This window comes from Balaenoptera ricei, chromosome 20, assembly GCF_028023285.1.
Source record: "Balaenoptera ricei isolate mBalRic1 chromosome 20, mBalRic1.hap2, whole genome shotgun sequence".
NCBI classification, from domain to species: domain Eukaryota; kingdom Metazoa; phylum Chordata; class Mammalia; order Artiodactyla; family Balaenopteridae; genus Balaenoptera; species Balaenoptera ricei.
Window position 1 is genome coordinate 62,351,766 of NC_082658.1, and position 27,501 is coordinate 62,379,266.

General features: G+C 55.6%; 1 protein-coding gene and 1 long non-coding RNA gene across 11 annotated transcripts; one reads left to right on the forward strand and one right to left on the reverse strand.

Moving 5' to 3' along the window:
* Positions 1-825: 825 nt before the first annotated feature.
* LOC132355530 (aldehyde dehydrogenase, dimeric NADP-preferring) lies at positions 826-24,600 on the forward strand. Of its 9 annotated transcripts, none has more exons than XM_059907947.1 (15): positions 826-2,349; positions 5,870-6,014; positions 13,603-13,771; positions 14,313-14,520; positions 16,234-16,382; positions 18,396-18,513; positions 18,867-19,033; positions 20,342-20,573; positions 20,866-20,951; positions 21,194-21,402; positions 21,922-22,039; positions 22,529-22,670; positions 23,302-23,468; positions 23,831-23,930; positions 24,257-24,600. In XM_059907947.1, the coding sequence occupies exons 7-15, from the start codon at positions 18,872-18,874 to the stop codon at positions 24,571-24,573; spliced, it is 1,533 nt and encodes a 510-aa protein (XP_059763930.1). In that variant the 5' UTR covers positions 826-2,349; positions 5,870-6,014; positions 13,603-13,771; positions 14,313-14,520; positions 16,234-16,382; positions 18,396-18,513; positions 18,867-18,871; the 3' UTR covers positions 24,574-24,600. The 9 variants fall into 9 exon arrangements, with proteins under 9 accessions (XP_059763930.1, XP_059763929.1, XP_059763931.1 ...); XM_059907946.1 differs by having other exon boundaries at positions 18,396-18,507; XM_059907948.1 differs by having other exon boundaries at positions 14,316-14,520; positions 18,396-18,507.
* LOC132355538 (uncharacterized) lies at positions 22,098-26,019 on the reverse strand. 2 transcript variants are annotated; one of them, XR_009499647.1, is made up of 2 exons: positions 25,709-26,019; positions 22,098-25,163 (listed from the first exon to the last, which is right to left on the reverse strand). It is a non-coding gene; the product is annotated as an uncharacterized LOC132355538 (long non-coding RNA). The 2 variants fall into 2 exon arrangements; XR_009499648.1 differs by having other exon boundaries at positions 25,687-26,019.
* Between the last annotated feature and the right edge of the window lie 1,482 nt (positions 26,020-27,501).

Here is a 27,501-nt window from a genome sequence, read left to right on the forward strand (position 1 = left end):
GGCAGGCTCTCCCGAGCCCATGCCCTGACACACCGCCGCAAGATGCAGGTATAGCAAGGACTCTGCTTGTGCGCAGAGACTGTTTTACGCGTGTCTGTGCACGTGTGAGCGCGTCCATCCCGTGATGGACACAGGCTCTCGGCACCAGCCCTGACTGACCAAAGGTCGGCGTGTGGGGACAAAGTGAGCAGCGAGGAAGGCTCGGGGAGGCCCTCTAGCAGCCATAGAAGGTTCGAAGCAGAGCGGGTGGCCTGATCGAACTGGCGGGTTGGAGAAAAGACGGGAGGCGGCATAAATGGCTGCAGGGACACCCACTGAAACATAGAGGAGAAAATGCCTGCTTCCAAGAGGTAGGGAGGAGCGAAAACCCACATGACTTGGAGAGGAATAGGATGTAGGTGGATCGGGTAGGGTTCTCCGTTGCTAGACATCGTGTATGAGCTCACGTTTGCTGTGTAACAAAACCACTCCAAAGACAGTGGCTTAACACAATGAACACGTATTATTTCTCATAATTCTGTGGTCCATTTGGGTGGCTCTGCTCTGGCTCAGCGTGGCTGGTGCTCAGTGGCCTGAGGTGGCCTCACCTGTGCTTGTGGGTTTGCTTGACGTTCTGCCGTCAACTGCCGGCCCAGCCCTGTTCAGAGGACAAGCCCCAGGCGCTCACCCCTCAGCCCTGTGGCGTCAGATCTGCCAGCGTCCCGTGGACCGAGTCCAGGTTCAAGGTGGGGAAGCACGGCAACGACCTACCACGAAACCCTGTCCTCACAACGGGGGTGGGGGGCGGGGGGAGGAGTCCCTGTGGCCATTTTTGCAGTCTGCCACGAATGGAAAGGACTCTGGCTGATTTAAGCAGAACGGAATTGGTGAAAAATGGCTATTTGTAAAAAGAATTTTGCGGTGGCCTGGGAACAAAATCAGAAATCAGGGCACAGGACGTGCAGGACGGGTGTCACTGCACTGCTGTGACCCTGTGTCCGTGCTGCTCTGGGGGTTTGATCCTGCAGCAACCCTGCCTGGTGTCAGAGAGGAGACCACACACACACACACACACACCACACCCCAGATCACCCACACACCCCAGATCACCCACGCACACACACACCCCGGACCACCTCGCTCCTCCTGGGTCACACGCAAGACTCCGTTTGCAAGGCAGGCAGAGCTTGTGCACAGTCATTGCCTTTGCGTGGAGGGGAGAGGTCCAGGGTAAGGGTCTACGCAGACATGTGGGTGGTGGTGAAGGCTGTGCTGGGGGGCCGGGGCCTAGAAGGGAGACCGGGAAATCAGACGTGCGGAGGTCTGGGGGTGGCCCGAGCGGATGACCTCGGGAGTGGGCGCACAGCGTTGCGTTTCATGCAAGTGGCCACCAGGGGGAGCGCCGAGCAAACCAGGTCGTGGAAGACTTGTCCAGTGGTCGACCAGCCTCTGTCCAGAGACCCCAGTGCTTGTGCCACGAGCCACAACCAGCGGCCCTGGTGCCTGTCCTGCAGCAGCCCAGCCTCCAGGCTGGCCCCCACGTGGTCCGCAGCAGCCCGCATCCGGGGTGGCGTGGTCACCAGCACAGCACCCGTCCTCCTGTGGGCTCCCCTTCCCCATCTCATGTCCCCTGGGCTCGCACTCCCGGCGAGGTCCTGCCCAGGAGCCTTTATCTCGGCCCTGCCTTTTCGGGGCCCGAGGCCAAGACTGTGCTTCAGGCCCCTCCCCACCCCTACGCCGCAGATGGAGGGCCGAGGGCTGCTGGCACCGAGGAGCCTAGGGGGATTTTTCTGTGTATCTTCTGACCGGGGGCCATTGTGGATGGTGTCTGAGACCTGAGAACGCAGGTGGCCAAGAGGTCGCACCTAACCAGCGGCTCTCAGACACTTTGCAGTGTTTGCAGAGGATGTGAGGGGGGCTGTCGAGGGGAGAGATGTGGGCTGGGGTCTTGGCCAGGCTGGTGTAAGGGGACCTTGGCAGAAAGCTGGAGACACCGTCAGAGGCTAAGGGCAGGGGGAGTGCACAGCCATTTGCCTGAGGCGTGGAGTCTCCTATGTCCCGGGGATGGAGGGGTCGGGGGCTCCCCCAAATCCACCCCTCGAGGGAAGGAGAGAACTCTGGACCCTGCTGTGTCGGAGGAACCCTCGCTCAGACCCGCAGGCAGGGAGGCTTCCCTACGCCTCGCCTGCCTCGCACTGAGAAGGGCCGACAACGTGCCAGTCTGTCTCCCAGGCCCGGCCCGGTGGAGTTCAGATGCTGGCTGCCCCGGATGGAGCACGGCTTCCCTGCCATGGGACCCACTCCTCTCTCAGCGTCCCGGGAAATGACAGGACCCGCTCCCTGTGGAAGGCCCTTCTCCTTTTCATATTCGTAAGTACTTTGTGTTCATTGCAGAAACCTTTACAAAGGCAGATAAATAAAAAGAACAAACCTCGCATCATCCCAGAGATTATATTAACATTTTAATTCATCTGCCCACATGATTTCCCTGTGCAAACAAAATCTTTTATAAAAATCGAATTGTAGGGACTTTCCTGGCAGTCCAGTGGTTAAGACACTGTGCTTCCACTGCTGGGGGCCTGGGTTTGATCCCTGGTGAGGGAACTAAGATCCCACATGCATGCTGCAACTAAGAGTTTGCGTGCCGCGACTAAGAGTTCGCATGCCACAACGAAGGAACCCGCATGCCACAACTAAGGAGCTGGTGAGCTGCAAATAAGGAGCTCACATGCCACAACTAAGACCTGGCGCAACCAAATAAATAAATTTTTTTTTAAAAAGTGCTTCCTATACCTACCCAGGGTAATACTTTAAAAAAAAAATAGAATTATACAAAATATACTATTTTAAAACTTGTGTTCCTTATGTATGAATATATTATGAACATCTGCCCTTTTTACAGATCTGAAGCTATTTCTCGAATGGCTGCGCCATTCATTTGTTTAACCGGTCCTGACCTGTCGGGCCTGCGGGCTGCTCCAATCCTGTGCTGTTCACCAGTGACGCCCCAGTGAGGCTGCTAGTACCTAATGGTTTCCTCACTTCTTTGGTTTCACAGATAAATTGCTCTGCTGAAGCTGCGCCTGAATCCATTGCCTCTCTCCCCCTCTGTTCGAGCCCGTGGCTTCCAGGATTCAATCCTGTTTTCCCTTCTTTGGCTCTCAGTTTCACCCCGCAGGGGAGCCCGTGTCTACAGTGGGGCTCTGACCCAGCAACACTCCCATGACCACCGGACACTTAGCTTGGATGTCACACAGACACCTCGAAAGCTACATTTTTCTTCTTTTGGGCAGAGAAAATACTCTGTGCAATATGATAATGATAGATACAGCTCATGATACATCTGTCCAAACCCACAGAATATACAAGAGCAGGGGTGAGCCTCATGTAAACTCTGGGCTCTGGGTGGTGATGACGTGTCCACGCAGCTTCCTCGGTGGTAACAGATGTACCGTCTGGTGGGGTGTTGATGGTGGGGAAGCTGTGCATGCGGCGGGGCAGGGCGTGCACAGGAACTCCCTGTGTCTTCCCCCCCAGTTCTGCTGTGCCTAAAACTCCTCTAAAAAATAGTCTTAACTTTAAACAATGAAATATATTAGGCATACAAAAATATACGAAAATACTTAACACCTGTGTTCCCTCCACCCAGCTTTAGAAATGACATACCTAGAAAGCCCTTGGTGCATTCTCCCACCCCCCCATCTATTCCTCTCCCCGCCCCCAGAGGTTACCGCTGTCCTGATGCGGCTTTATCTTCCTCCACCCGTGTCTCTCTCAGCAAGTCCGGCCTTGCTCACTTAAAGCCGGAGCTGGTTCACACCTGGACAAGTGCCTGGGCCACTTCCCCTGACCCACCGCACAGGGCCTCCACCCAGCTCCCCGAGAGCCTCTGCCGTCTCTGTCCCTGCGGGGTGGGGTCTCTGAGGGCAAGGGTCGCCTCTCCCCTTTGTCCACCGCGGCTCCCGCCCCAGTACCCGGGACAGGGGGCTCAGTAGAGGGTGTCCATGCATTTGCTACATTACTGGGTCCATGTGGATGGGATTTTTTTTTTTTTTTCAGTATTTATATTTTCTGATTAAAATAGAAAAAAAAGGGAGCGGAGGGTAAGGGCAACAGAAATTACACTGTGCTGATACAGAGACTTTAAATTCTAGTCAGAGTTAAGGTCCATATGAAAGGTCAGCTGATGGTTCCAAGGAAATAACTACACGGAGTCTGGTTGAGACGTGAGTTGAGTCTCATTATTAGCCGCAATGATGTAGGAAAACGACTCTCAGCGAAACTGGAGTCCACACTTGTCAGGCACGGGTAGGGAAGAGCCTGGAGAAATGGGTTCTCTCCATGCCCCCGCCCCGTGACAAAGAAGGCCCCTGGTTTGATGGGAAGAGTAGCTCTGGTTCCCAGATGGTGTCCACAGCTCAGAGCCGAGTTTAGCAGTGGAATTGAGTGGAGAACTTAGGCGCACACACAACGTAAAATTTACCATCTTCATCATTTTTAAGTGCGCAATTCAGTGTCATTAAGTACATTCACGTTGTTATGCATCCATCCCCACCATCATCTCCAGAACTTTCTCATCTTCCCAAACTGAAACTCTGTCCCCATTGAACCCTCACTCTCCACCCCTCCCCCAGCCCCTGGCACACACACCCCCCAATCCCACCTTCTGTCTCTGTGGATTTGATGACTCCAGGGACCTCATACAAGTGGAGTCATACAGTACTCGTCCTGCTGTGACTGGCTATTTCAGCACAATGCCCTCCACGTTCATCCTGTTGGAGCAGGTGTCAGGATTTCCTCCCCCCCCCTTATTTTTTAAATTTTATTTATTTTTGGCCACATTGGGTCTTTGTTGCTGCACACGGGCTTTCTCTAGTTGCTGCGAGCGGGGGCTGCTCGTTGCGGAGCACGGGCTCTAGGCGCGTGGGCTTCAGTAGTTGCAGCACTTGGGCTCAGTAGTTGTGGCACGTGGGCTTAGTGGCTCCGCAGCATGTGGGATCTTCCCGGACCAGGGCTCAAACACGTGTCCCCTGCGTTGGCAGGTGGATTCTTAACCACTGCGCCACCAGGGAAGTATGCCCCCTTTTTTTTTTTTTAACATTTTTTAAAAATTTATTTATTTGGTTGCACCAGCTTGCAGAAGGCGGGCTCCTTAGTTGCAGCTCTCAGGCTCCTTAGTTGCAGCTCACGGGCTCCTTAGTTGTGGCATGAGGACTCTTAGTTGAGGCATGCATGCAGGATCTAGTTCCCTGACCAGGGATCGAACCTCGGGCCCCCTGCCTTGGGAGCACTGAGTCTTATCCAATAGACCACCAGGGCAGTCCCAGGATTTCCCTCCTCTTTCAAGGCGGGATGACGCTCCGCTGTAGTTAGTTGCGCAGGTGGTTTTGACTGGGCCGTGTTCCCCGTAGTGGCTCCGCGGTCCCACGAGCGGCTGCCGAGCCCTCCCCGGCGTCACCAGGATGGACTCAGGGGAGACCGGCATGTGTGCCAGTGTGGGAATGGCCAGCTCTCCAGCCACCCGCCAGGGGCCCCAGGGCCTGAAACGCCCCCTCCCCTTGGGCTCCGTCTGTCCTTCCTTTGTGCGCTCTGGCCCTTCGCCCCCTGGAGACCTCGCTCCAGGTGAGGGAGAGAACTGCTTCCAGCATCTCTCTGCCATGGAGACAGGGAACTAGAAAGTGCAGCAATTGTAGGAGTCAAGGTCGTGCACCTGAGGGGGGCCTGTGGCCTTTTCCCTTCCCCCCCCCGACACTCCCCCAAAGGTGGAGTCCCCACCTCTCCAAGCCAACCGAGGGGGGCTCCGAGAGTCACCGAGAGAGATCGGGGTACCTGGGGAAGGGACATCTCCTCACCCAGGGGGCTTGCTGAGCTACCCTCTGTGTCATCCGAGATGATGGAGCTGGAAAAGAGAGAGACAGCCGGGCAGAGGGGGCCCCATTTGCACACGAGGATGTGTGAGTTTCCTCCAGCTGACCGCACTCCGAGGAAGCAGGCCTGTGGACCATCTCGCTGATACCAGGGGAGCTGCCAGCCAGGTGAGGGGACCCGAGGAAGGTGCCCTGGAGGGTGGGGCTGGAACTGAGGGTGCGGGGAAGTCTCTCCTTTCCCGGGACCTGTGTGGTGGCAGGAGCTGCGGGACCCCTGGGAGTCCCCAGAGGCCGTGGGGAGCGCCAGGTAAGCAGAAGGATGCTGCCCTGGTCCCTTCTCCTCCTGTCAGCCCCTGCGCCAGGGGGACGGGGCCTCGGGGGACGGAGCCTCGGGGGACGTGGCGGGGTGAGACCTGTCCCCTTCCTGGGGCCACAGACTGGAGCTGAGCTGGCGGAGGCTCTGCACTGGGATCAAAGTGCTAAGTTAGTCTGGACGGAGCTTTGGGCACCGGAAATTGACCAGGAAGTGATGGAGCCGCTCGGAATGTTTGAAGGGACAGAAAGATTTGAGGAGGCGCAGCTGGAAGCAGGAATTGAAAACACATTAAAAAGCCATTTCGGGGACTTCCCTGGCGGCAGAGCTTTCAGATGAGCAGGGAAAGGGAGGAACCGTGACCATCAGAGAGGAGAGAGCGACATGAAGAGTGGACACAAAGGTAATGGGAAGAATACGATGGAAGGTCTCAGTCTTTCTAGTAAAATAGACTGTCAGAAGGGCGGCTAAGACAAACCCTCCCTCTGTCATTTACGAGAAGTGCATGTAAAGCCGCAGGCTAAAGAAGGGCTGGAGGGAATTGGGTGTTCAGACGGGTGCAAACAACAATAAGGCAGGACCACCCAAATTAACATCAGATAAGGTGGCCTTTAAGATCAAAACAGAGGAAGAAGAAAAGCAAAAATTATGAAGAGGATCAGTCATAAACTTGTATGAACAAAGCAAAATGTGATTAAACACACAAAGCAGAAGCATCAGAATTGTAAGGACAGCTGGATAATATACCCAGGAAAAATCAGTACATTTGATTCAATAGGCGGAGATTCTTACATCTATGAACAGAAATAATACATCTCATTCATATGTCCCTGGAACGGCTACAGAAATTATCTATTCGACCACAAAGAAGGCCTGAACCAATAGAGAAAAGCAGAGAAGGCGGCCATATTTTTATCATAATCTGAGAAAACTGGCAGTAAATAATAAAGGTGTGATGAATATAATGTTAACTACTTTGATATTAGGAAACACACTTATAAAAAACACTTAAAGAGGCCATCAAGAGGGAAATTAAAAATTATTGGAAAGCGGTGAAAATAAGAATGTTACATTCTCAAAACTCCAGGACACGGCAAAACCGTATTCAGTGGAAAATAAAGACAAAGGCCATCGGTATGAAAATAGGAAAACAAAAGTCAGAGAACCTACTTACCCAGTTTAAGTACAAAAAGAAAGTAGGAAGATGGAATTGATGAAGAAGAACAGAAATGAATCAGAAACCTACATTCACGCTTCTCTTAGAAGGTACCTGCGGCCTGTTCTTTGCAAACACCGATGAGCAGAACCCGAGCTCACCCTGACTTGCACTTTCTTTGTGAAAGAAAAACGAGACACAGAAACACACAAGATTAAGGTTCAGAGAGGAGACATAATGACAGGAGATTAAAGCGTTTTAAGGAAACTATTCAACACTACAGCAAAAATTCGAAAACCAGGAGGAAATGGGGAAGCCCAAGGGTGTGAGCCTTCGAAGGGGGATCAAGGAATCGATGCCAGGTGAGGCCGGGCTCTGTCACTTACCAGCTGTGTGACCTTAGGCCAATTACTTAGCCTCTCTGTGCTTCCGTTTCCTATCTATAAAATGGACATAACAATAGTTCCTACCTCTTCGCAGTTGTGAGGATTAAATGAGCTCATATAGGGGACGTCCGCATTATTGATAAAAAATAGTCTCTTGATGGGCTCAGAGTAAATAATAAAATAATACAAATCTTACAAGAATGTCCCGAGAATTAGATGAACCATGTAGGACGGGAGAGAGAACTCTCCTCGTTCAGACTAAAACAGAAGAGTTCTCGCTGGCTATACTAAAACTCGTGTGTAGCAAAAGGTGCCATAAATCCAGTCCACGGACAAGTGACAGATCAACGACAGTACTAGTGACTCAGCAGCTGTAACAGCAAGAGCTCTTAAACGTTGACAAGGAAAACACAGAACAGAAGAGAAGTGGGGCGAAGGCCTGTGGCCGGCGCGGGTGTGACAACGCACCAGCCCGCCCGCCGGGGTCAGGGAACAGCCGAGAAGCAGCAAGAACGCAGGGCACTGGCTGCCTGCCTGGACCCGGGCCCGGACAGCCTGCTGGCCTCCAGGGACCGCCTCGTGGAAAGCTATCGGGCAACACGCACGAAATCAAAAATGCCAGCATTCTTGGGATTCTGTTACAAAGAAAGAAAAACAGCCGTAAGTTCAAGGAGGCTTATGGAGCATCGGTCAAAAGCTGGAAGCCAGGTGGCTTCCCCTCAACAGGGAGCATTCTGGTCCTGTGCACATCAAACGTTGTTGATATTAATACTAAACAGCTGCGAGAGGGGGCAGAGTGCATCCCGCGGTCCCCCTGCCTGGGGGACTTGAGCCCACCGCTGAGGCAGCGGGGGCATCAGAACCCGTGTCTGAGGAGACCCCGTTTTAAAAGCAGCGACAGCCCCCAGTGTGTCATGTACATCTAACTTTATCGGATGTTATATAAGCATCGGGAAAAACACAGGGGGGTCACACTGGAATTTTACGGGGTGCTGACAGAGGGAGAGGCAAGCCAGTTAAGTGTGAAAGGAAAGGGCGGCTCTCAGAACTAGTCATCACATTGTGCAGGTTCACGGCATTATATGTGTGATCACCGTGCAGAAATAAAACGGAGAGATGCTCGCCCTCTTTAGAGTAAATATCAGACTTGGTGTGCGATGGGGTGCACTCGTGTGTGTCAGGAATCGGGGTGCGGCTTCCCACGCTCGGAGGAGCAGGAGTGCCCGGCGGCCCGGGCCTGGCCCCCAGCGGGCGGGGGCTCCGGGCGGGGTCGGGCCAGGCGCCCAGCTCACCGTGACTTGCACTTTGCCGGGCCCGCAGCCCTGCCCGCTCCAGCCCCGGGCTGCCCTTTGTTCCAGCTCAGCCCTGGCTTCCTGGGTGCTTCCTGGGACCCTGCACAGGGGAAGGTCAGGGTCGGGTGACAGTAGGGGACCTTTGCGGCATCCCTGGGGGAGCTTCCCCCTTGCTCCCACTGACTTCCTGGGATGCACACCTGCAGCTTCTCCGGCCCAAGTCTCTGCTCTCAGGGCGGGTAGAGGGCAAGGGACCCCGGGGATCCTTCCTGCGTTTTCCCAGACGTGCCGCCGGTCCGCTCTCCTTGCCGCTGTCCGGGGAGAAGCTCTCTAAACAGTAGTTGAAATCCCAGTGTCCTCCAGTGGCTCAGCGCTGCAGCCAGGAACCCAGGACGGTGGCGGGGGGGACCCCGAGGTCAGAACTGCTGGGCGAAGCCGAGTCCAGCCTGCCCCACCCACGCGGTCCCCCTCGCTCCAGCCAGGCCCCAGCAGCCAGCCCTCTAGGTCAGTGAGCCCCAGCCCTGTGCCTCATCTGGAAGTTTACACGGGTAGTTTACATGGCGGGATCTCAGTGGGGAGGTGACACCCATGGTGCCAGGAGGGGGGCCATCCACCAGGTGACAGCAGGGGAGCCAGTGCCGGATTGGGAAAGCAGTGGGGACGACGGGAGGAGGAAGGGCAGCCCGCCTGGAGGCTGAAGGGTTCCCGAGGCAAAGACCTAGTGACAGTATTACATCAGGAAAACGAGGTTAGCTTGGGTCAGTGGTGCAGCTCACTGAAGCTTACCTCTTTCTGTGGATGATTTTGGAAGGAATTTCACTTTCCAAAGGCCTTTCACGCGTGTCGCCTCCTCAGGGTCCCACACAACTGCTCGCGATTCTGGCGCCAGTATTTTAACTGATGGGGAAATGGGGCCCCGGGAGGGTAAGCGTCTTTCCCGGGCCTCACAGCTGGGGACCCCTGAGCTAGCACTCGTTCACCCTGCGTGCTGCCTCCAGATGAGATTTTAAAATAAAAATCTTACTTTTGAATTGTTTTGGATTTACAGAAAAGTTGCCAAGACAGTGGGGAGAGTTCCTGGGTCACCTGCATGTGGATCCCCTATTGCTGATATCTTGTTTGTTGTAGCTAGTGAACCGATGCTGGTGTGTTATTAACCGAAGCCCATGCTCTCTCCGGGTTTCTTTGGTTTGTGCCAAATGCCCCTTTTCTGTCCCTGGATCCCATCCAGAGACCACCTTCCATTTACTGTACCGTCTCCTCAGGCTCCTCTGGGCTCAGACTTCCCTTGTTTTGGTGACCTTGGTGGTTTTGAGGAGGGCTGGTCAGGTATTTTGTTGAATTTCCCTCCGTTTGGGCATGTCTGATGTTTATCTCATGGTTAGACTGGGGGTTTGGGTTTGGGGAAGCAGACCACAGAGTGGAAGCGCCGGGTTTTATCACCGGGTGGTATCCAGGGGACATGGGGTCGCCATGACCTTGACCTTGAACACCCGCTGAGGTCGTGTTCATCGGCTTCTTCCGTGTAGAGTTGCTCCCCTGACCAGTCCACTCTGGCCTCTTTGGAAAGAAGTCACTACATGCATCCCGCATAAGGGTTAGGCCCCACCTCCTCCTGGGGGCGTTATCTACGTAAATGATTTTCAGTTCTCTGTAGGGGAGATTCCACATTTTCCTAATGCATTTTCCTATTTTCTCAGAGTGAGGATACTGAATATAATATACATATTTTAATAGCTTCATTGAGATATCATTCAACAACATGTTACTCATTTCGGTGTGCAACTCAATGATTTTCAGTTTTTTGTGCAAACGTCCCCACAACCTAATCATGAACATGTTTGTCCCCCTAAAAAAACCCTGTACCCGTTAGCAGTCAATCCTCACCCTCTGCCCCCACCCCCTTTCTCAGCCCAGGCAGCCCCTAACCTGCTTTCTGTCTCTATAAATTTGCCTTTACTGGACGTTTCATATGAATGGAATCAATCGTACACTACGTAGTCCTATGTGTCCGGAGCATAATGTCCACGAGACTCATCCATGGTGAGGCGTGTATCCAAACTTCATATCTTTTTACGGCGTAATAATGTTCCATTGTACAGATACACCACGTTTTGCTTATCCATTCATCAGTTAATGGACATTTAGGTTGTTTCCACTTTTTCGCTCCTATGAATCATGCTGCTGTGAACATTCATGTACAAGTGTTTGTGTGGACACAGGTCTTCCTTTCTCTTGGGTGTAGACCTAGGAGTGGAATTGCTGGGTCATATGGTAGCTCTGTGTTTAACTCTTTGGGGAACTGCCTGTTTTCCAAAGTGGCTGCACTATTTTACATCCCCACCAGCAGTGTAGGAAGGTTCCAATTTCTCCACCTCCTCACCGACACTTCTTATTGTCTGCCTTTTTTTTTTTTTTTTTTTTAATAGCCACGCTAGTGGCTGGGAAGTGGTTATCTCATTGTGGTTTCCTCTTTCATTTCCCTAATAACAAATGATGCCAAGCATCTTTTCATGTGTTTGTTGGCTGTTTGTATATCTTCTTTGGAAAAATGTCTGTTTGAATCCTTCACCCATTTTTTTTTTTTTTTTTTTTTTATTTTTTTATTTTTGGCTGTGTTGGGTCTTCGTTTCTGTGCGAGGGCTTTCTCCAGTTGTGGCAAGCGGGGGCCACTCTTCATCGCAGTGCGCGGGCCTCTCACTATCGCGGCCCCTCCCGTTACGGGGCACAGGCTCCAGACGCGCAGGCTCAGTAGTTGTGGCTCACGGGCCCAGTTGCTCCGCGGCATGTGGGATCTTCCCGGCCCGGGGCACGAACCCGTGTCCCCTGCATTGGCAGGCGGATTCCTAACCACTGCGCCACCAGGGAAGCCCCCTTCGCCCATTTTTAAATTGGGTTATTTGTCTAATATTAACAAACAATAAAAGTTGAGTTGTAACCGTTCTTTATATACTGCAAGTCCCTTATCAGATACATGATTTACCAGTCTTTTCTCCCAGTCTGTGGGTTTTCTTTTCACTTTCTTTTCTTTCTTTTTTTTTTTTTTAACAATGGTTTCATGAGCAGTGATGGGGGGCCTCTGTGTTTTTTTTTTTTAAATTTATTTATTTTTATTTATTTATGGCTGTGTTGGGTCTTCGTTTCTGCACGAGGGCTTTCTCTAGTTGTGGCAAGTGGGGGCCACTCTTCATCGCGGTGCGCGGGCCTCTCACTATCGCGGCCTCTCTTGTGGAGCACAGACTCCAGACGCGCAGGCTCAGTAATTGTGGCTCACGGGCCCAGTTGCTCCGCGGCATGTGGGATCTTCCCAGACCAGGGCTCGAACCCGTGTCCCCTGCATTGGCAGGCAGATTCTCAACCACTGCGCCACCAGGGAAGCCCTCTTTTCACTTTCTTGCTGGTATAATTTGCAGCACAAATGCTTTGACTTTTTTTAAAATTAATTAATTAATTTATTTTTGGCTCTGTTGGGTCTTTGTTGCTACACGCGGGCTTTCTCTAGTTGTAGCGAGCAGGGGCTACTCTTTGTTGCAGGTCGAGGGCTTCTCATTGCGGTGGCTTCTCTTATTGAGGAGCATGGGCTCTAGGTGCGCGGGCTTCGGTAGTTGTGGCTCGCAGGCTCTAGAGCGCAGGCTCAGTAGTTGTGGTGCACGGGCTTGGTTGCTCCGCGGCATGTGGGATCTTCCCGGACCAGGGCTCGAACCCGTGTCCCCTGCATTGGCAGGTGGATTCTTAACCACTGCGCCACCAGGGAAGCCCACGCTTTGACTTTGATGTAGTCCAATTAGCTGTTTTTTCCTTTTGTCACTTGTGCTTTTGGTCTTGTTATCTAAGAAACCATTGCCTGACCCAAGGACATGAAGATTTACTCCTATGTTTTCTTGTAGAAGTTTTATAGTTTTAGCTGTTACATTTAGGTCGATGATCCATTTTGAGTTAATTTTTGCGTATGGTGTGAGGTAATGGTCCACGTTCATCTTCTTGCATGTGGATATTCCATCATCCCAGTGCCTTTCGTTGGAAAGACTGTTCTTTTTCCTCACTGAATTGTCTTGGCAGCCTTGTCAAAAGTCAATTGGCCGCATGTGTAAGGGTTTGTTTCTGGACTCTGAGCTCTATTCCATTGACCTGCTTGTCTGTTTCATGCCAGTATCTTGATCTCTGCAGCGTGGTTACAGTTTTGAAATTGAATCCTCCAGCTTCGTTCTTCTTTTTCAAGATTGTTTTGGCTTTTCTTGGTCCCTTGCAGTTACATACGAATTTTAAGATCAGCTTTTCTACTCCTGAGAAAAAAAAAAAAAAGCCAGCTGGGATTTTAACAGGAATTGCATTGAATCTGTAAATCAATTTGGGGAGTGCTGTCACCTTAACAACATTATGTCTTTCAATCCACAGACTTGTGATTTCTTTCCGTTTATTCAGATCTTTAAGTTTTTTCGACGACCTGTTGCAGTTTTCAGTGCATAAGTCTTACACTTGTTTTGTTAGATTTACTTCTTCTTTCTGATGCTGTTGTAAATGGAGTTGATCCTTTCAGTCGGCATCTTCCTCGCTGTCCTTCACAGCTGTTCCTCCCCATCATCCTTCCTCTTTCCCTCTATTCCCTTAGCCTGAGGAGCCAGATCCCCAGGTTGGTTGGAACCATCTGCGTAATGATAATCAGAACGTTCGGAAGGAGGGCAGGAGGGCACCCCCGTGAGGAACGGGCATGGACTACGTCACTTCTTGTTGGGGTTGCTTTGGCTGCATCTCACTTCCGGGGAGACGGCTTGCATTCGGTGAGTGAGCCTGGGCTTTGGTGGGTTCAAGGGCTTCTTCTGCCACCTGTGAGCAGCCAGAGCCTGGACCAATGTTCTTACGAGTCTCTGGTCCCCCTTATATAAATGGGGAGAATAACACCCTCCCTGTGGAATTGTCACCAAAGGCCCCATGCGTTCAGTTACTGCACAAGTGACTGCTGCCTGAGTGCTGGCCGTGGTGACCACAGGCAGCCCCAGATCTGTGCTGCGCCCCTGGAATAATGCCTCACGTCACACCTGCTGTCATCTGATGACTTCACGTTTGCCACTACAAACTTTTTATTCGTTCCTTAGAACAATTTCTCATAAGGTTTTTTGCCATCACCCTAGCTCCTTGGCCACTTGAAACATGTAAACTGAATTCTGTGCCACAGGCCAATATAAAATCTCTCTCATATTCACATCATTACCAACAATCTTCCCAGCTTTATATAGTTACAAAATATAATTTTATAAATCCATATATATGTCTGTAACATGTAGCAGATATTAAACAATAAATAATATGATTTTCTTATAGCAGTTTCTTAAAGGAATAAAAACACAGATCAAAGGGAACTCCTCCCAGTAAACTGTTATCAGTAACTGGTGAGTCACTGGTTCTCCAACTTCGCCTGGATGCATCAGAATCACCTGGAGGACTTGTTACACCACCAATGACTGGGCCTCATCCCTGAGTTTCTGATTTTGTCGAGCAGGTGGAGGCTGGGAATATGCATCTCCAACAGGTTCAATTACATTTTTCTTTTTTCTTTTATTTTTTTAACTTTTTATTTTATATTGGAGTATAGTTGATTAACAATGTTGGGACTTCCCTGGTGGTCCAGTGGTTAAGACTCCGCGTTTCCAATGCAGGGGGAGCGGATTTCATCCCTGGTTGGGGAAGTAAGATCCCACATGCTGCGCAGCACAGCGAAAAACTAATAATAATAAAATAAAATCACTATGGAAAAGAATTGTTCATTAAAATAAAGTTTCCAAATATTAAAAAACAAACAAACAAAAAAACCCAGTGTTGTGATAGTTTCAGGTGTACAGCAAATTGATTCAGTCATATATATATACATGTACCTATTCTTTTTCAAATTCTTTTCCCATTAATTACGTTTTTAATAGCACCTTAATAACTGCGAAGACACACGACTTTGTTTCCTGCCTCTGTGCCTTTGCCTTTGCTGTTCCAAGCCTAAATACCTTCCATTCAGCTCAGACTCCGTTTCCCTCCCTCGGGACTCTCATCTGAGGCCCTGTAGCATCTTGTGCGTATTCCAGCCACTACAGGGTTCATATTATTTTGAAACTTTCTGTTTATTCCGTCATTCATTTATTGAGCACCTACTATGTGCCAGACAGTGTTCTGGGTGCTGAGGATACAGCAGTGAACAAAGCAAATTCTAGTTGGAGGGTGGCAGGTGACAAAATAAGTAGACAAGTAGCATCTCAGAGGGTGATAGATACATGGTCTGAAGAAAAATGATGTGGAGGAAGAGGAGGAAGCGTGATGATGAGGGTGGTGAGCAGAGCCACGTGGGTGGTGGGTTGCTGTACGGGAGGGGCATTCCAGGGGGCGGGAGGGGGGAGGGAAGAGCACCTCTGCAGGGGCCTGTAGGGAAGCAAGGCTGGTGGGTGAGGGGGGCAGGAAGTGCCCGGTGGGAGGAAGCCCAGAGTCCAGGTAGCAGGGGTGGTGTGAGAAGTGGCCAGATGTGTCTTCCACACCGGCCTCCATCCCCACTGAGCAGACGCCCAGCAAACATCTGTTATCCCAGAGTCCTCTCTGCCCAAGCATCTCTGGCTCCATGGGTGACCGACCACACCGCGGAGATTCCTGGCAGTCGGTACTGGTCCATGGCCCTCTTCTCTGCTGTTCAACAAGTGGGCAGACCCACGTATTGATGGGGCCTCGTGTAGAAAGCCCCGGCCTGCGATTCCCCAGGCTTAGACATCTCACCTTGATGGGGCGTCTTCGGGGAGCTGCGTGCACGCTCACTGTGGCCGTACCTCCCCCACCCTTATGTAATCAGGGAGGTCGGGAGGACAGCAGCTGGCAATTGCACTTGGAAAATCTGGAAGCAGTCAGGTCAGGTTGAATCAATCAGCAGCCCCACGCCCCAGGCAAACACAGGGGCTCCTTTGGAAGATTGGATCCGGCCCTGCCCAAGCCTCCACAGACACATTCTTGCATTTCTGATCAGAACAAAAGCAGACAACCCCAGGCCTAATCCCCCAGACTGGGAGCAGAGGGCCGGATTATTACACCCACGTTTGAAAACTGTTTTGTTCTTGTTATGCAAACTTCCTGGGCAGGGACTCCAAGGGCCCAGGGGGCGGGGAGAAGGGTCCTTAAATGCATCCCCTCTAGGCTGATGCCCATTCCTGGATCTCCAGCCCCGGTAGAGCCTGTGTCGAAGGTAACTCTCTTCCCTGTTCTCTTCTCCTCCTAGAAATCTCGAGCTGCAGCCTGGCCAGGAGCGGGTCCACCTCTGTGGCTGGTCCTCCCCACACCCAGGAGCGTCTTCTGAGAATCCGCAGCTGGCTGCCCCAAGGGCCCGAAGCTCACGTCTGGCAGCTCTACCACCCCTGCCACAGGGAGGTAGAGGCCCCGGGGACCCTTGGAGCAGGGGGACCCAGGGGACGGTGGGTGAGAAGCCTTGATTCAGTCACCCAGAGGCAGCAGAGCCCTGTAGTTAAAGGCATGAGCGGCATGAGATAGAGACAGAAGCGGGTTCAAATCCTGACTTTGCTCCTTGCTAACTGGGAGACCAAAGACAGAGCGTTTATTGCACGTCTATTGGCCTCACTTTCCTATCTGTAAAATGGACTCATAACGGCTCCTTCTTGGTGGGCGCTCCTACAGAGCGAGGATTTTTGTGAGGATCAAAGGGGATGATGACACCTGGGAACCAAGTGGCGCAGGTGAAGCAGGCGGGATGCAGGGGTGTGGGAAGAAGGATGGGTCCTGGGGGACTAATTCCAGCTGCTCCCACTGGGCGTCAAGCGCAATGTTAGCTACTTTCCGGCGCCATTAATCTTTGTAATGACTGTGAAGCGACGCTGCTGTTAACGCTGCCCACAAGGGAAGCTCCTTCCCAGAGACCACGTGGTTCTGAGTGCTGAGCTGGGGGCCAGCCCTCCCGGTCTCCCTCCCACCAGCTCCTCTGCCCTGAGCCGCCAGGCCTTGGTGGCCGATGGCCAGAGGCTGCTGCCCTGGTTTGCCCACGCGAGGCTGGGGAGGGAAGCAGGACCTTCCTGCCGGGCTGTGTGGCTGGGGTCACGGTCAGCAGGGTGGCCTGGCCCATGGCAGGCTGGGCCGAGGGATCCCAGAGGGCTCCCTCCGATTTCCCGTCGGACCTAGGGAGGGGGCCGTGGCACCCCAGGCTTGGGGCGCCCTGGATGCCAGCAGGGCCTTCCTCTCCGTGCCGAAAGCCAGGGTGGGGGTCAGTGCTGCGGAGAGGGGAGGTGATGGGAGGAATCAGAAGCCACTTGCTGGAATTCTAGCAGGATTTCGTATATATACATATACACACGTACATACATATACATCTATAAATGGCTATTTCCATTTTGCAAAAAATTTATGCCATGTATGATAATATATACACATATACCATATGTATTATATATACCATATCTACATATGGTATTTAATTTTTTTGCCAAATGGAAATAGCCTTATTGTGGGTTTTTTCTGATGTCAGAGGTTACACCGTGTCTGAAGGTGGGTGGAAACCTCTTGGAGGACGGGAAGAATTGCTGGGGGAGAAGGGAGGAGGAACACTTACTTTTCTCTGTGTCCCTTTTGTATCTTTTACATTTTCTACCATGAGCGTGTGTTACCTGTTCAAAAAGTGAACAAACATTTTTTAAAAATGCAAGTTCACTGCAAAGAAGTGAAGCCCTCCAGAAGATGAAAATGAAGATCACCTCTAATCCACCCCTAACCCCCATCCCCCCCCGCAGTCACCACGTCGGGGCTGGGGGGGGGCGCGGGGGGGGCCGCCCCTCTGGGCTCTCGCGTGAACAGGCACGCACATGCCTGGGGTATCTGTTGTTCTGGGACCTGTTTTGTTTCTTATCCCTCATGCCCGGGACACATCTGGTACAGAGAGCGCCCTTATAAAGGTGCTGGAACACTTGTCCATCTCTGTCCTAATTACTGCACGATCACCTGGCATGTGGGTGCAGCAGACGTCTTTGAAATTGTCTCCTGCTGATGGACATTTAGGATGTTTCCAGTATCTCTCTGTTATGTATAAACTTGATGAACTTTGTTGTTCGTGAATGTTTAGGAATGCTCTCATTTCTATGAGCTCCTGAATGTGGACCTACTATGTCACAGAGAAATAGATTATAAAGGTTTTTGCTGGACGTAGCCAAATGCCCCCCAGCAGAGCCATCCCACTTTGCCAGCATGGTCTCCTGTACGGGTGCCTTTTTTGTGGAAATCTGAAGCTCTGTGAGTCGGTCTGTCTCACAGGTGTTACAGGCACACACGGGTTTAAACACCAAGCCTGGTTCTGTCTGGGAAGCCGCCAGTGCTTTTGAGAATGACGGCTCAGCCAGAAAGGTGGTGTGGGAATCCTGATGCTAGGTTTTCTTTAATTAGCGTGGGTGTGGAATCACGAACCGTGTCCTTTAATCTGATCTCGAGAGTGCCCTGGTTGGGTGTGCAGAGCACTTGGAGTGATTGCCTGGAGAGTCACCAACTCTGCACGAAGGTAGAGGTGGGCATGGGGCCTGAGAGATGCCAGGAAGGGCCTGCCCCCAGCACCCTGCCACGAACCCACCATCAGCAGCTGTAGACACCCTTAGGACCGCAGGTCGCTGCTGCCTGGTCCTCACCGCGGGGGTCTGTCATCTGCTCAGGGAGGGAGTACACTGAGGGCCAGAAGAGTCCAAGACAACAGGGTTAGGGAGCTGAGAAGGCAAAAGGAGGCCATTTCCCGGTGCTCCCAGGGAGATCTTCCTCTTCCTATAAAATTATCAGTGCGGGTGGGTGCTGCCCTGGGGACCCCGGCCAGCGGGTGGGTGCTGCCCTGGGGACTCCTCCCCGCTCCAAGGAGCTCTCTGTCCTCAGGAACCATGAGCACAGTCAGCGAGGTGGTGCAGCGGGCCAGAGCCGCCTTCAACGCGGGCAAGACGCGCCCGCTCCAGTGCCGCGTCCAGCAGCTGGAGGGGCTGCGGCGCCTGATCCGCGAGCGCGAGAAGGACCTCGTGGGCGCGCTGGCCGCCGACCTCCGCAAGGTGCGCCCCGACCGGCCGCGGGCCAGGCTCTGCGCCCGGCTCTTTACACTTAGCCCCCAAAACACTCCGGGTGCCTCAGGACCCTTTTACGGAGGGGAAAGCGCAGCCGCCGAGATGGGGCGCGCCGGCTTCTCCTTGCGTCCTGCGGCGCCCCAGGTCCCACGCACCCGGTCCGCCATCCCCCCTCCTGGCTTCACGCCCTTCTCCACCCAGCCCAGCACACGAGGCCACCACTTTCCGGCCTCCTCTTTCCTTCAGCTCTCAGCCCCGTGCCGGCCGGGTTCTCCACACCAGGGAACAGCCCATCCTGGCTGCGCGGGGGCGGGGGCAGCCTGCTCTGCTGGGGGCCCTCCCTCCCTCTCTCCCCATCCTCTCCTCCCTCCCCATCCTCTCCTCCCCCTGGGCAAAATCAGACTCCTCCGAATTCTCAGCCCCGCCCCCTCGCTGCCCCCAAGTCACTGGGGCCTGCTTCCACCCTTCCGTCAGCCTGGCCTTGGCACCCATCCCCCTACCGTTTCCTGGCCTTTTGCCACTGTATTTTTTTTTTTTTAAATCTCTCAAGATTTCTCATCTTACAGCAAAAAACAAAGGCAAGAACACCCAGTGCTGACCTCACGACTTCTGTCTTGCTCTGCCCAGCCAGAGTTCCCAGAAGGCTGTGTATCCCACTTTGCACCCCTCTCTCGGGAGCCCCCCCACACTGGCTTCCTCCACTGGCTGAGGGTCTCCTGGATTTTCTCCTCTCTTTGGTGGCCTCTTTCCTGAAGCCACTTCATCAGGGTGGTCTTCTTAGGGCTCCTTCCTGGCTTCAAGTCTCGTTTTCATCTATAAGCCTTCCCGGACACCCCTCGGTTCAGTTCCCCTCGACTCACTAGTGACCCTCAAATCACTACTCAGGTCTGAGGTGCCCTCGGGCACCTCATACTTGATGTGTCCAACCTGTCTGGGCCCCCAGCACTGGCAGAAAGGGGCCCTCACAGACCCACCACCCAAAGGCTAATCCTCAGCTCTGCCCCCTTGTGCCTTCTTGCCTGGCCCACCGGGCTGGGGAGCCCACGGTGAATGGCCCCCTTCATGTGGGCAGCAGAACAAGCCAGGCTGTGTCCAATGGGCCCACCTGGAGCATGAGGTCCAGTCATGTTCCCATTTTGCAGATTGGGAGACTGGGGCCAGGAAGGTCATTCAGGGTCACAAAGCTGGGAAGCAGCAAGCCAGGACCACCGCCAGCCCTGGGGCCTCTGCTCGGAGCCCCGGCTGCGTGGCCATCACCCTGGGGCCGGCGAGCCTCACAGAGCCCTCTCGCTGTAGAACGAATGGACCGCCTACTACGAGGAGATCGTGTACGTCCTGGAGGAGATCGACTACACGATCAAGAAACTCCCTGAGTGGGCTGCGGACGAGCCCGTGGAGAAGACCCCCCAGACCCAGCAGGATGAGTCCTACATCCACTCAGAGCCCCTGGGTGTGGTCCTCATCATCGGCGCCTGGAACTACCCCTTCAGCCTCCTCATCCAGCCCATGGTGGGCGCCATTGCTGCAGGTACCGTGGGCCCCGTTCTGGGTCGGGGAGCCAGGAGGGATCCCTCTTCTCCACTGCAGAGGAGGGCCTGGGGTGGGGGGCTCAGGCCTGTGCGAAGAGGCGGCCTGGGGTCAGGGAGCCATTGGAGGGTCCGGCTCTCACAGGAGGCTGCGGGGACCAGGCCTCCCGGTGCCCAGGCCCAGCCAGGATCAGATGTCCACACAGCCTCACCGCCCGCCATGCGCCCTTGGTCCCTGGGAGGGCAGAGCAGGGGGGTGGCCCCAGCGTGGCCCTGATGCCGTGTGCTCTGCAGGGAACGCGGTGGTCCTCAAGCCGTCGGAGTTGAGTGAGAACACAGCGAGCCTGCTGGCCACCATCCTCCCCCAGTACCTGGACAAGGTGACAGGCTCTCCAGGGCACACGGAGAACTGGGGCGGGGCCGTGTTTTCAGGGGTTGAGAAATAGTGAATTCTTGCAGCCAGGGCCCAAGCCACGGGTGGGGTGAGGACAGCTGGCCACTCCCACTGGGGTGACTGGAGCCCCTGAGCCGGGAGAGGGGATCCACTTGGTGGTGACTGCCCGGCCACGTGGGGAGGGGGCTGTGGTCCTTTCTGAGCCTCGCTTCTGTCCTCTCTCGGAAGGATCTGTACCCGGTGATCAGTGGGGGTGTCCCCGAAACCACGGAGGTGCTCAAGGAGCGATTCGACCACATCCTGTACACCGGGAGCACCGGGGTGGGCAAGATCGTCATGACGGCCGCGGCCAAGCACCTGACCCCCGTCACGCTGGGGCTGGGGGGCAAAAACCCCTGCTACGTGGACAAGGGCTGCGACCTGGACGTCGCCTGCAGGTAAGGGGGGCCTGGCTTTACTGCCCCCAAGGCAGGCAGCCGGCAGTTCACTCTGAGTAACGCTGACGTGGTCCCTGCCCTCAGGGCGCCTGAGGTCCTGGCCGGAGCTGGGGGTGGAGGTACCACGCTCGCAGAAGAGGTGCAGGAAGGGCTTCCCGCAGAGGAGGGGTCCAGCCAGAGCCCTGCCCGCCCTCGTGTCCTGCACACGTGGCCTTCTGGGGTGTGGGACCCTAAGCACAGTGACATCTGGCCGTGCAGGGCTCAAGGCTGTGAAAAGAGGGGGATAAAGGCCGCCCACCCCAGACACCCCCCGCCAGTCAGTGATGAGGTCACCGCAGGCCCTGTGAGCACGTCCAGGATCACGGGATCTAGAAGCCAGTGGGGTGCTAAGGGGCCCCCCCTGGCGGACAGCTCACAGCTCAGCCCCGCGTGCCCTGACCCTGGGCTAACTGAGCCAGAGGCCTGTTCCCGGGGAGCCCCCCGGGCTGGCGATACGTCATCTAACTGGGGTTTTCACAGACGCATCGCCTGGGGGAAATTCATGAACAGCGGCCAGGTCTGCGCGGCCCCCGATTACATCCTGTGTGACCCCTCCATCCAGAACCAAATCGTGGAGAAGCTCACAAAGTCCCTGAAAGTGAGTGTTGGCCCCGTGGGTGGGTGACAGGCTGCCAGGTGGTGAGATGGACGTGGACTTGAGAAAAGACTGGATTATTTTTTTCTGATCATGAAAATAATCCACACTCACTGTCGATAATTTGGAAAAGATTGAAAAGCATAGAGAAGGGGAAAAAGCTCCACCCGGAATCCCACCACCTAAAGCCAGTCGCTGCTGACTTGGTGTGTCCCCTCCATTCTCCTTGCTGTAGACGCACGCGTTTGGTCCCAGTGTGATGTCCAGACGCCGTGCGTGTGTCTCTTTCAAACAACACAGCTGTCTTGCAGCACTTCACGTGCCAGGGAAGTCGTGGGGCGCCCAGGGTGCGGCAGCTCCGTGGTTCTCGGTGTCGCTGTGCCATCCACCGGGCGGTGCCCACGTGTGCTCCCAGCTTGGGGTCACCGGTGACCTCACAGCCTGTGGCCACGACGAGGGTCCACATCCTCACCTGGAGGCTCTCCTCCACAGGAGTTCTACGGGGAGGACGCCAAGAAGTCCCGCGACTACGGGAGAATCATCAACTCCCTGCACTTCCAGAGGGTGATGGGCCTGATGGAGGGCCCGAAGGTCGCCTACGGGGGCACCGGGGACGCGGCCACCCGGTACATAGGTGCGTGCGCTGCCCTTCAGGGGAGCACCGCCTGCCCGCCTGTGCTGCCAGGGGCCCCGCGAGCGGGCGGCGGGTGGGCACACGCCCCGGAAGAGCAGACGCAGCCCCATGGTGTGTGTCCGTCACTTTCACCAGTGGCCCCGGCTTGGCTGTGGGGCTCTCGGCGGGCAGGGGCTGGGCACAGCCCCTGGGAGGCCCCTCCCCAGCCGGAAGCCCCTCCCCTCAAGGCCTAGAGGAGGCTTCACCTCCTCTGCGTCCCGGCGGCTTCAGCAGAGGCCACAGGAGCCCCAGGTGTGCCGAGCGGGAGGGGCCCGCCGTGCCTGGGCTGGAGGGTCAGCAGATGGGACCCCACTGGGCCCCCACGTTGCCAGGAGGCTGAAGAGCTCCAGCAGGGCTCACGGGGCCAGCGGGGCACAGGGCCCGCCCCCTGAAGTGTGGCGCCCGGGCTCCCCCCGTATAGGTGAATCCAGGGTTCTCTCCGTGGTCCGCCGGGATGGAGCCTGGCAGGAGGAGGCCCCGTGCCTGCCCCCCACTAAGCCTTGCTGGCCTTGTCTGTAAAGGGCTGGGGAGAAACCAGACGCCTGGGCTGGGGTCTCTGCACTGGCTGACGCCGGCTTCTTCCCTGCTCCAGCCCCCACCATCCTCGTGGACGTGGACCCCCAGTCCCCGGTGATGCAGGAGGAGGTCTTCGGACCCATAATGCCCATCGTATGCGTGCACAGCCTGGAGGAAGCCATCCAGTTTATCAGCCAGCGCGAGAAGCCCCTGGCCCTCTACGTGTTCTCCCTAAACGACAAGGTGAGCCGGGGGGCCCTCCTCCAGGGTCCTGGGGCCCCGGGCGCACCGCTCCTGCAAACAAGATCCAGGGGTTCGCAGACCTGGGAGCAAATCCCAGCCTCACCGCTCACCACAAGCCGCTTCACCTTCCTGAGCCCCTTTCTTCTCAGCTCTGAAATCAGGACAGAGCGTTGAATGAGAAGATGAGCCCCTCGGTGCCACGCACGTCTCCCCACAAAACTACGTGGGGGGAGTGGGGAACCCAGACTGGGGCTCGGGGCGGGGAGCGGCCTGGGCCGGGGCTCTGCCTTCTAGGACGCCCCAGGCAGCGGGGAGGGGCTGGGTGTCCCGGGGCGGCAGGCTGAGCCCTGGGGCTATTGCAGGTGATTAAGAAGATGATCGCGGAGACTTCTAGTGGCGGGGTGACGGCCAACGACGTCATCGTCCACGTCACCGTGCCCTCGCTGCCCTACGGGGGCGTGGGTGAGTCTGGGGCCGAGCTCACGGCCCGCTGCCCCCCGCGGGTGTCCCCCCCGCCCTTGGGCTGGGCCTCAGACTCCCACTGACCTCTCCCTCTGCTGGCACATCCATCAGCCGCATTCAGCCTTGAGACCCCAGAGGGTCCCAGAGGTCACCTGGGGCCTGAGAGAGGCCGCACGGGTCAGAGGTCACAGAGCCACCTAGTGGCAGGGCTGGGATGAGACTCTTCCTGGCCACACCCCGGGGATCGGGGCCCCCGGCGGCTCGGAGAAGGGGCGCAGGAGGGGCGTCAGGGCCTCGGGGCCACGCTGAGCCGGCTCCTCCCGCAGGGAGCAGCGGCATGGGGTCCTACCATGGCAGGAAGAGCTTCGAGACCTTCTCCCACCGCCGCTCTTGCCTGGTGAGGCCTCTGCTGAACGAGGAGGCCCTCAGAGCCAGATACCCACCGAGCCCGGCCAAGGTGAGAGGCGGGGCGGCAGTGCGGGGAGCCGCTGGGCCCCGGGCAAGGGCCTCACCACGCCTCGTGTCCCCCACAGATGCCCCGTCACTGAAGCGCCGCCCTGGCCTCGCTGTGCTGCGCCCTTGGACGGCTGCTCCTGGCACCCCTGTTGCTCCGAGGGCATCCTCGCCTCCCTCGCTAGAGTAGAGACCAATAAAGCTTCCCAGCAGCCCAGGACCGCGTGTGCGTGCGCATCTCTGCAGACCTGCTCCTCACCCGCTCTGGTTCCCCCCTTCCCCTCCACCCCCGGAGCCTCACTTGAGCCCCAGGGCCCCTGGGCTTGGGGACGTCAGCTCCATTCCAGGTGTGTCCAGCGGAGGGGTGACCATGGAGGCCAAGGCGGGGGTCCCTGGGGAGACCCGCGGTGGGTGGTCAGCACGACCCGCTGGGTGACTCCAGAGTGACGGTCCTGGGGCCGGAGGATGGGGAGCCGGGGGCAGCCCCAGGAGCCTCAGTGCCGGCGGCATCTGGGCCCCGGGGTCTGGCCTGAGGGACCTGAGGAGCCAGGACAGGGTCCAGCGAGGACCACGGGAAGCAGGGCGCGGGTCAGAGCAGGAGCCAGGAATCAGGCCAGCGGGTGGGCGGGGCAGCTGGGGAAGACTGGCCGGGGCTGGCCGCTGGCTGTTACCTTAAGCTGTTACCTGTGCCTCGTCCCCTCCAGGAGAAGGGAAGGGGGCCCGGGCAGAGGGTGAAAGGTCCTGTGTCACCGGATGTCTACTGTGCATGCATACCTGCCCCTTATTTTGCAAACATCAGATAACTGAATAGTAACAAAACCAAAATCTTCTCCAGACCTGCTGCCCCTGCAGTTACTACCTCATTTCCCTGCCCTCCTTCCTCCTGCCCACCCGTCCGGCCGAGCCCGTCCGTCACCTGCTCTCTGCCGAACCCATCCCGTCCATCCGGGCTCCGACCCGTGTAGGCAGGCCCACCGTCGTGGCCACAGCCTCCCCAGGCCCTGCCCGGCCACCCCTCCTTCCAACACCCTCCCCCTCAACTCTGGGGTCCTGGGACCCCACACTTCTGTTCTCCCACCTCCCTGGATTCTCCTCCCGCATTAAAGTCTCTGGCCCTGGCCCTGAGCTCCTGACGGTTTAAGCTGTATTAACAGCAAAGACCACATCCTGCTCAAAGGTGTGCCCCGGGCTGGTTCGGGGGAGGGAGTCTCGCCGGACCGCCCCTCTCTCCTCCACCCCTACCCACCAGCAGCCCTGCGTGCCGTCATTGGCAGATGAAACCAGGCTAGGGAAGCAGTGTCACCTGGGTTCGCTGCGCCACTCACCGGGGCCGCGTCTCTGGAGCATCTGCTCCTTCCTGACACCACGGAAGTGTCACCTGCAGTGGCGTTTGAGGGTCTCCTCAAAACCCTTGCTTGAGGAGGTGTCGAGAGAGCTGGAAACGCTCAGCCTGCGGAGAAGACGGCTCAGGGTTTCCAAACACCTGATTCTGCCTTGTTCCAGAGGGAAGATTAGCACCTTCAGGAAAAATCACCATCATCTCTCTTTCTTTCCTCCTCCTTTTCTTCCCACTTACTATCTTTATAACAACACATGATGATCTAAGCCGTTTTATTGTGATGTCCCAGACCTGACTAATCCTATTTGCAAACTAGATTTAACTCAAAAGAAAACAATGGAAAAATCCCTTGATCTTGCCTCCACCTGGTGATCCCATCTACTGTTTTCTCTTTCTACTGTTTTTTCCTGGACTAAGGAATGGGCTGAAAAAATATTTGCACAACTGATTCATTCTTTCCAAACAACTGCCATTGTCCAAAACGTAAACGACCGAGAACCATCCCAACTCTCGGCTCACCAGCGACAGCAGGTGACATTCCGGGTTGCTCTTCACAACCCCCATCACGCTGGACGGAGGGCACAGAGGGCACCCGTGACTTCCCGATGTGACTTCCCGGTTCTCAGCCGGGTAGCCACAACCTTAGCAAAGCATCCTTTGTTTCCACTGTGTGGTGCTTCTAGTGTTTAGATTCTCAGACATAAAACACGCAAACCATCTGTTGTGGTCACAGTCTCTTCTTTTGTTGTTGTTACAGAACAGAAGGGAAGATTTCCCCCACTGGTTTGTTCGTCCAGCCAATATTTTTTGAGGGGACTGTCCTGGGTGCTGTGACAGGGTGATAGGGTCTGTGCTTTCGAGGAGCCACGTTTGATTGGGGTGACTTAGGAAAGGCTGGGTGCTGCTGCAGCAACGGGCTGACCCCAGGACAGCTGTGGGTAACCCGACAGGAGGTTAGCCGGGCTCTGCTCCTCGAAGGTCCCTGCTAATGGAGGCCCCCCCTGGCTCAGGGCAGGCCTTGGGGGTTCACTGAGGCAGGGGAGGGGGAGGCAGAGGGTCGCTCACGGGTCGCCACGCTCACATCCCGTCTTGTACCCCACCCCTGCCAGCTGAAAGGGTGCTGGGAACCGCAGAGGACCGTCGCCATCGGGCAGCGGTACGGACACAGACGCTAAACACGGGAATAACCAGACGGGAAAAGTCCCGGGCAGGAGGGCAGTGCCACTCCAGTGATGGAGGATCTGCCCGCAGTGAGAGAGGCCCACTCGAGGAACTGACTGAGGGAAGGTAGGCCACGCTCCCCTTGTCACGGCCCCCGAGAGCTACCCCGACCCGCAGTGACTCCTGTGCCCCCCCATCCCAGCCTCCCCGCTCCCTGCACCCCACCGCCCGGACTCCACCTGCAGCCTCTGGCCAAGGTTGAACAGCGGGGAAATGTACCATCTCCCACTCCGGAGGGAGGGCAGGTGCCAGGGGAGGACCGGGGCCCGGCTCTGCTCCTGACGTTCTCTTGGCCCTGCCTCTCCCGTGGGCCAGCATCGCCCTCGGGCAACAGCAGGATGGCCCTTCTCCGACTCTCCTCCTTTCCCCGAATGTCTCCGGAGTCACCCTGATGGCTTGGACTGACCGCGCTGTGGACCTTGGTGAGGGTAGCAGGTGCCTCGTGGTCTGTGCCAACTCCATCCCCTCCCCCCTCCGTAACAGTATCCTCATTTCGTTCAGATACTCGCCTCTAAGAAAGGTCACTTTGTCCCCAGCTCAGAGAGAAATCTCAAACAG

Bases quoted from the DNA above. Each gene is read 5' to 3' on its own strand.
- LOC132355530 (XM_059907944.1), top strand. From the start codon at position 2,033: ATGTCCCGGGGATGGAGGGGTCGGGGGCTCCCCCAAATCCACCCCTCG. The intron at 21,403-21,921 runs GTAAGGGGGGCC...GGGTTTTCACAG, and splicing joins GACCTGGACGTCGCCTGCAG to ACGCATCGCCTGGGGGAAAT. The intron at 23,931-24,256 runs GTGAGTCTGGGG...CTCCTCCCGCAG, and splicing joins GCTGCCCTACGGGGGCGTGG to GGAGCAGCGGCATGGGGTCC.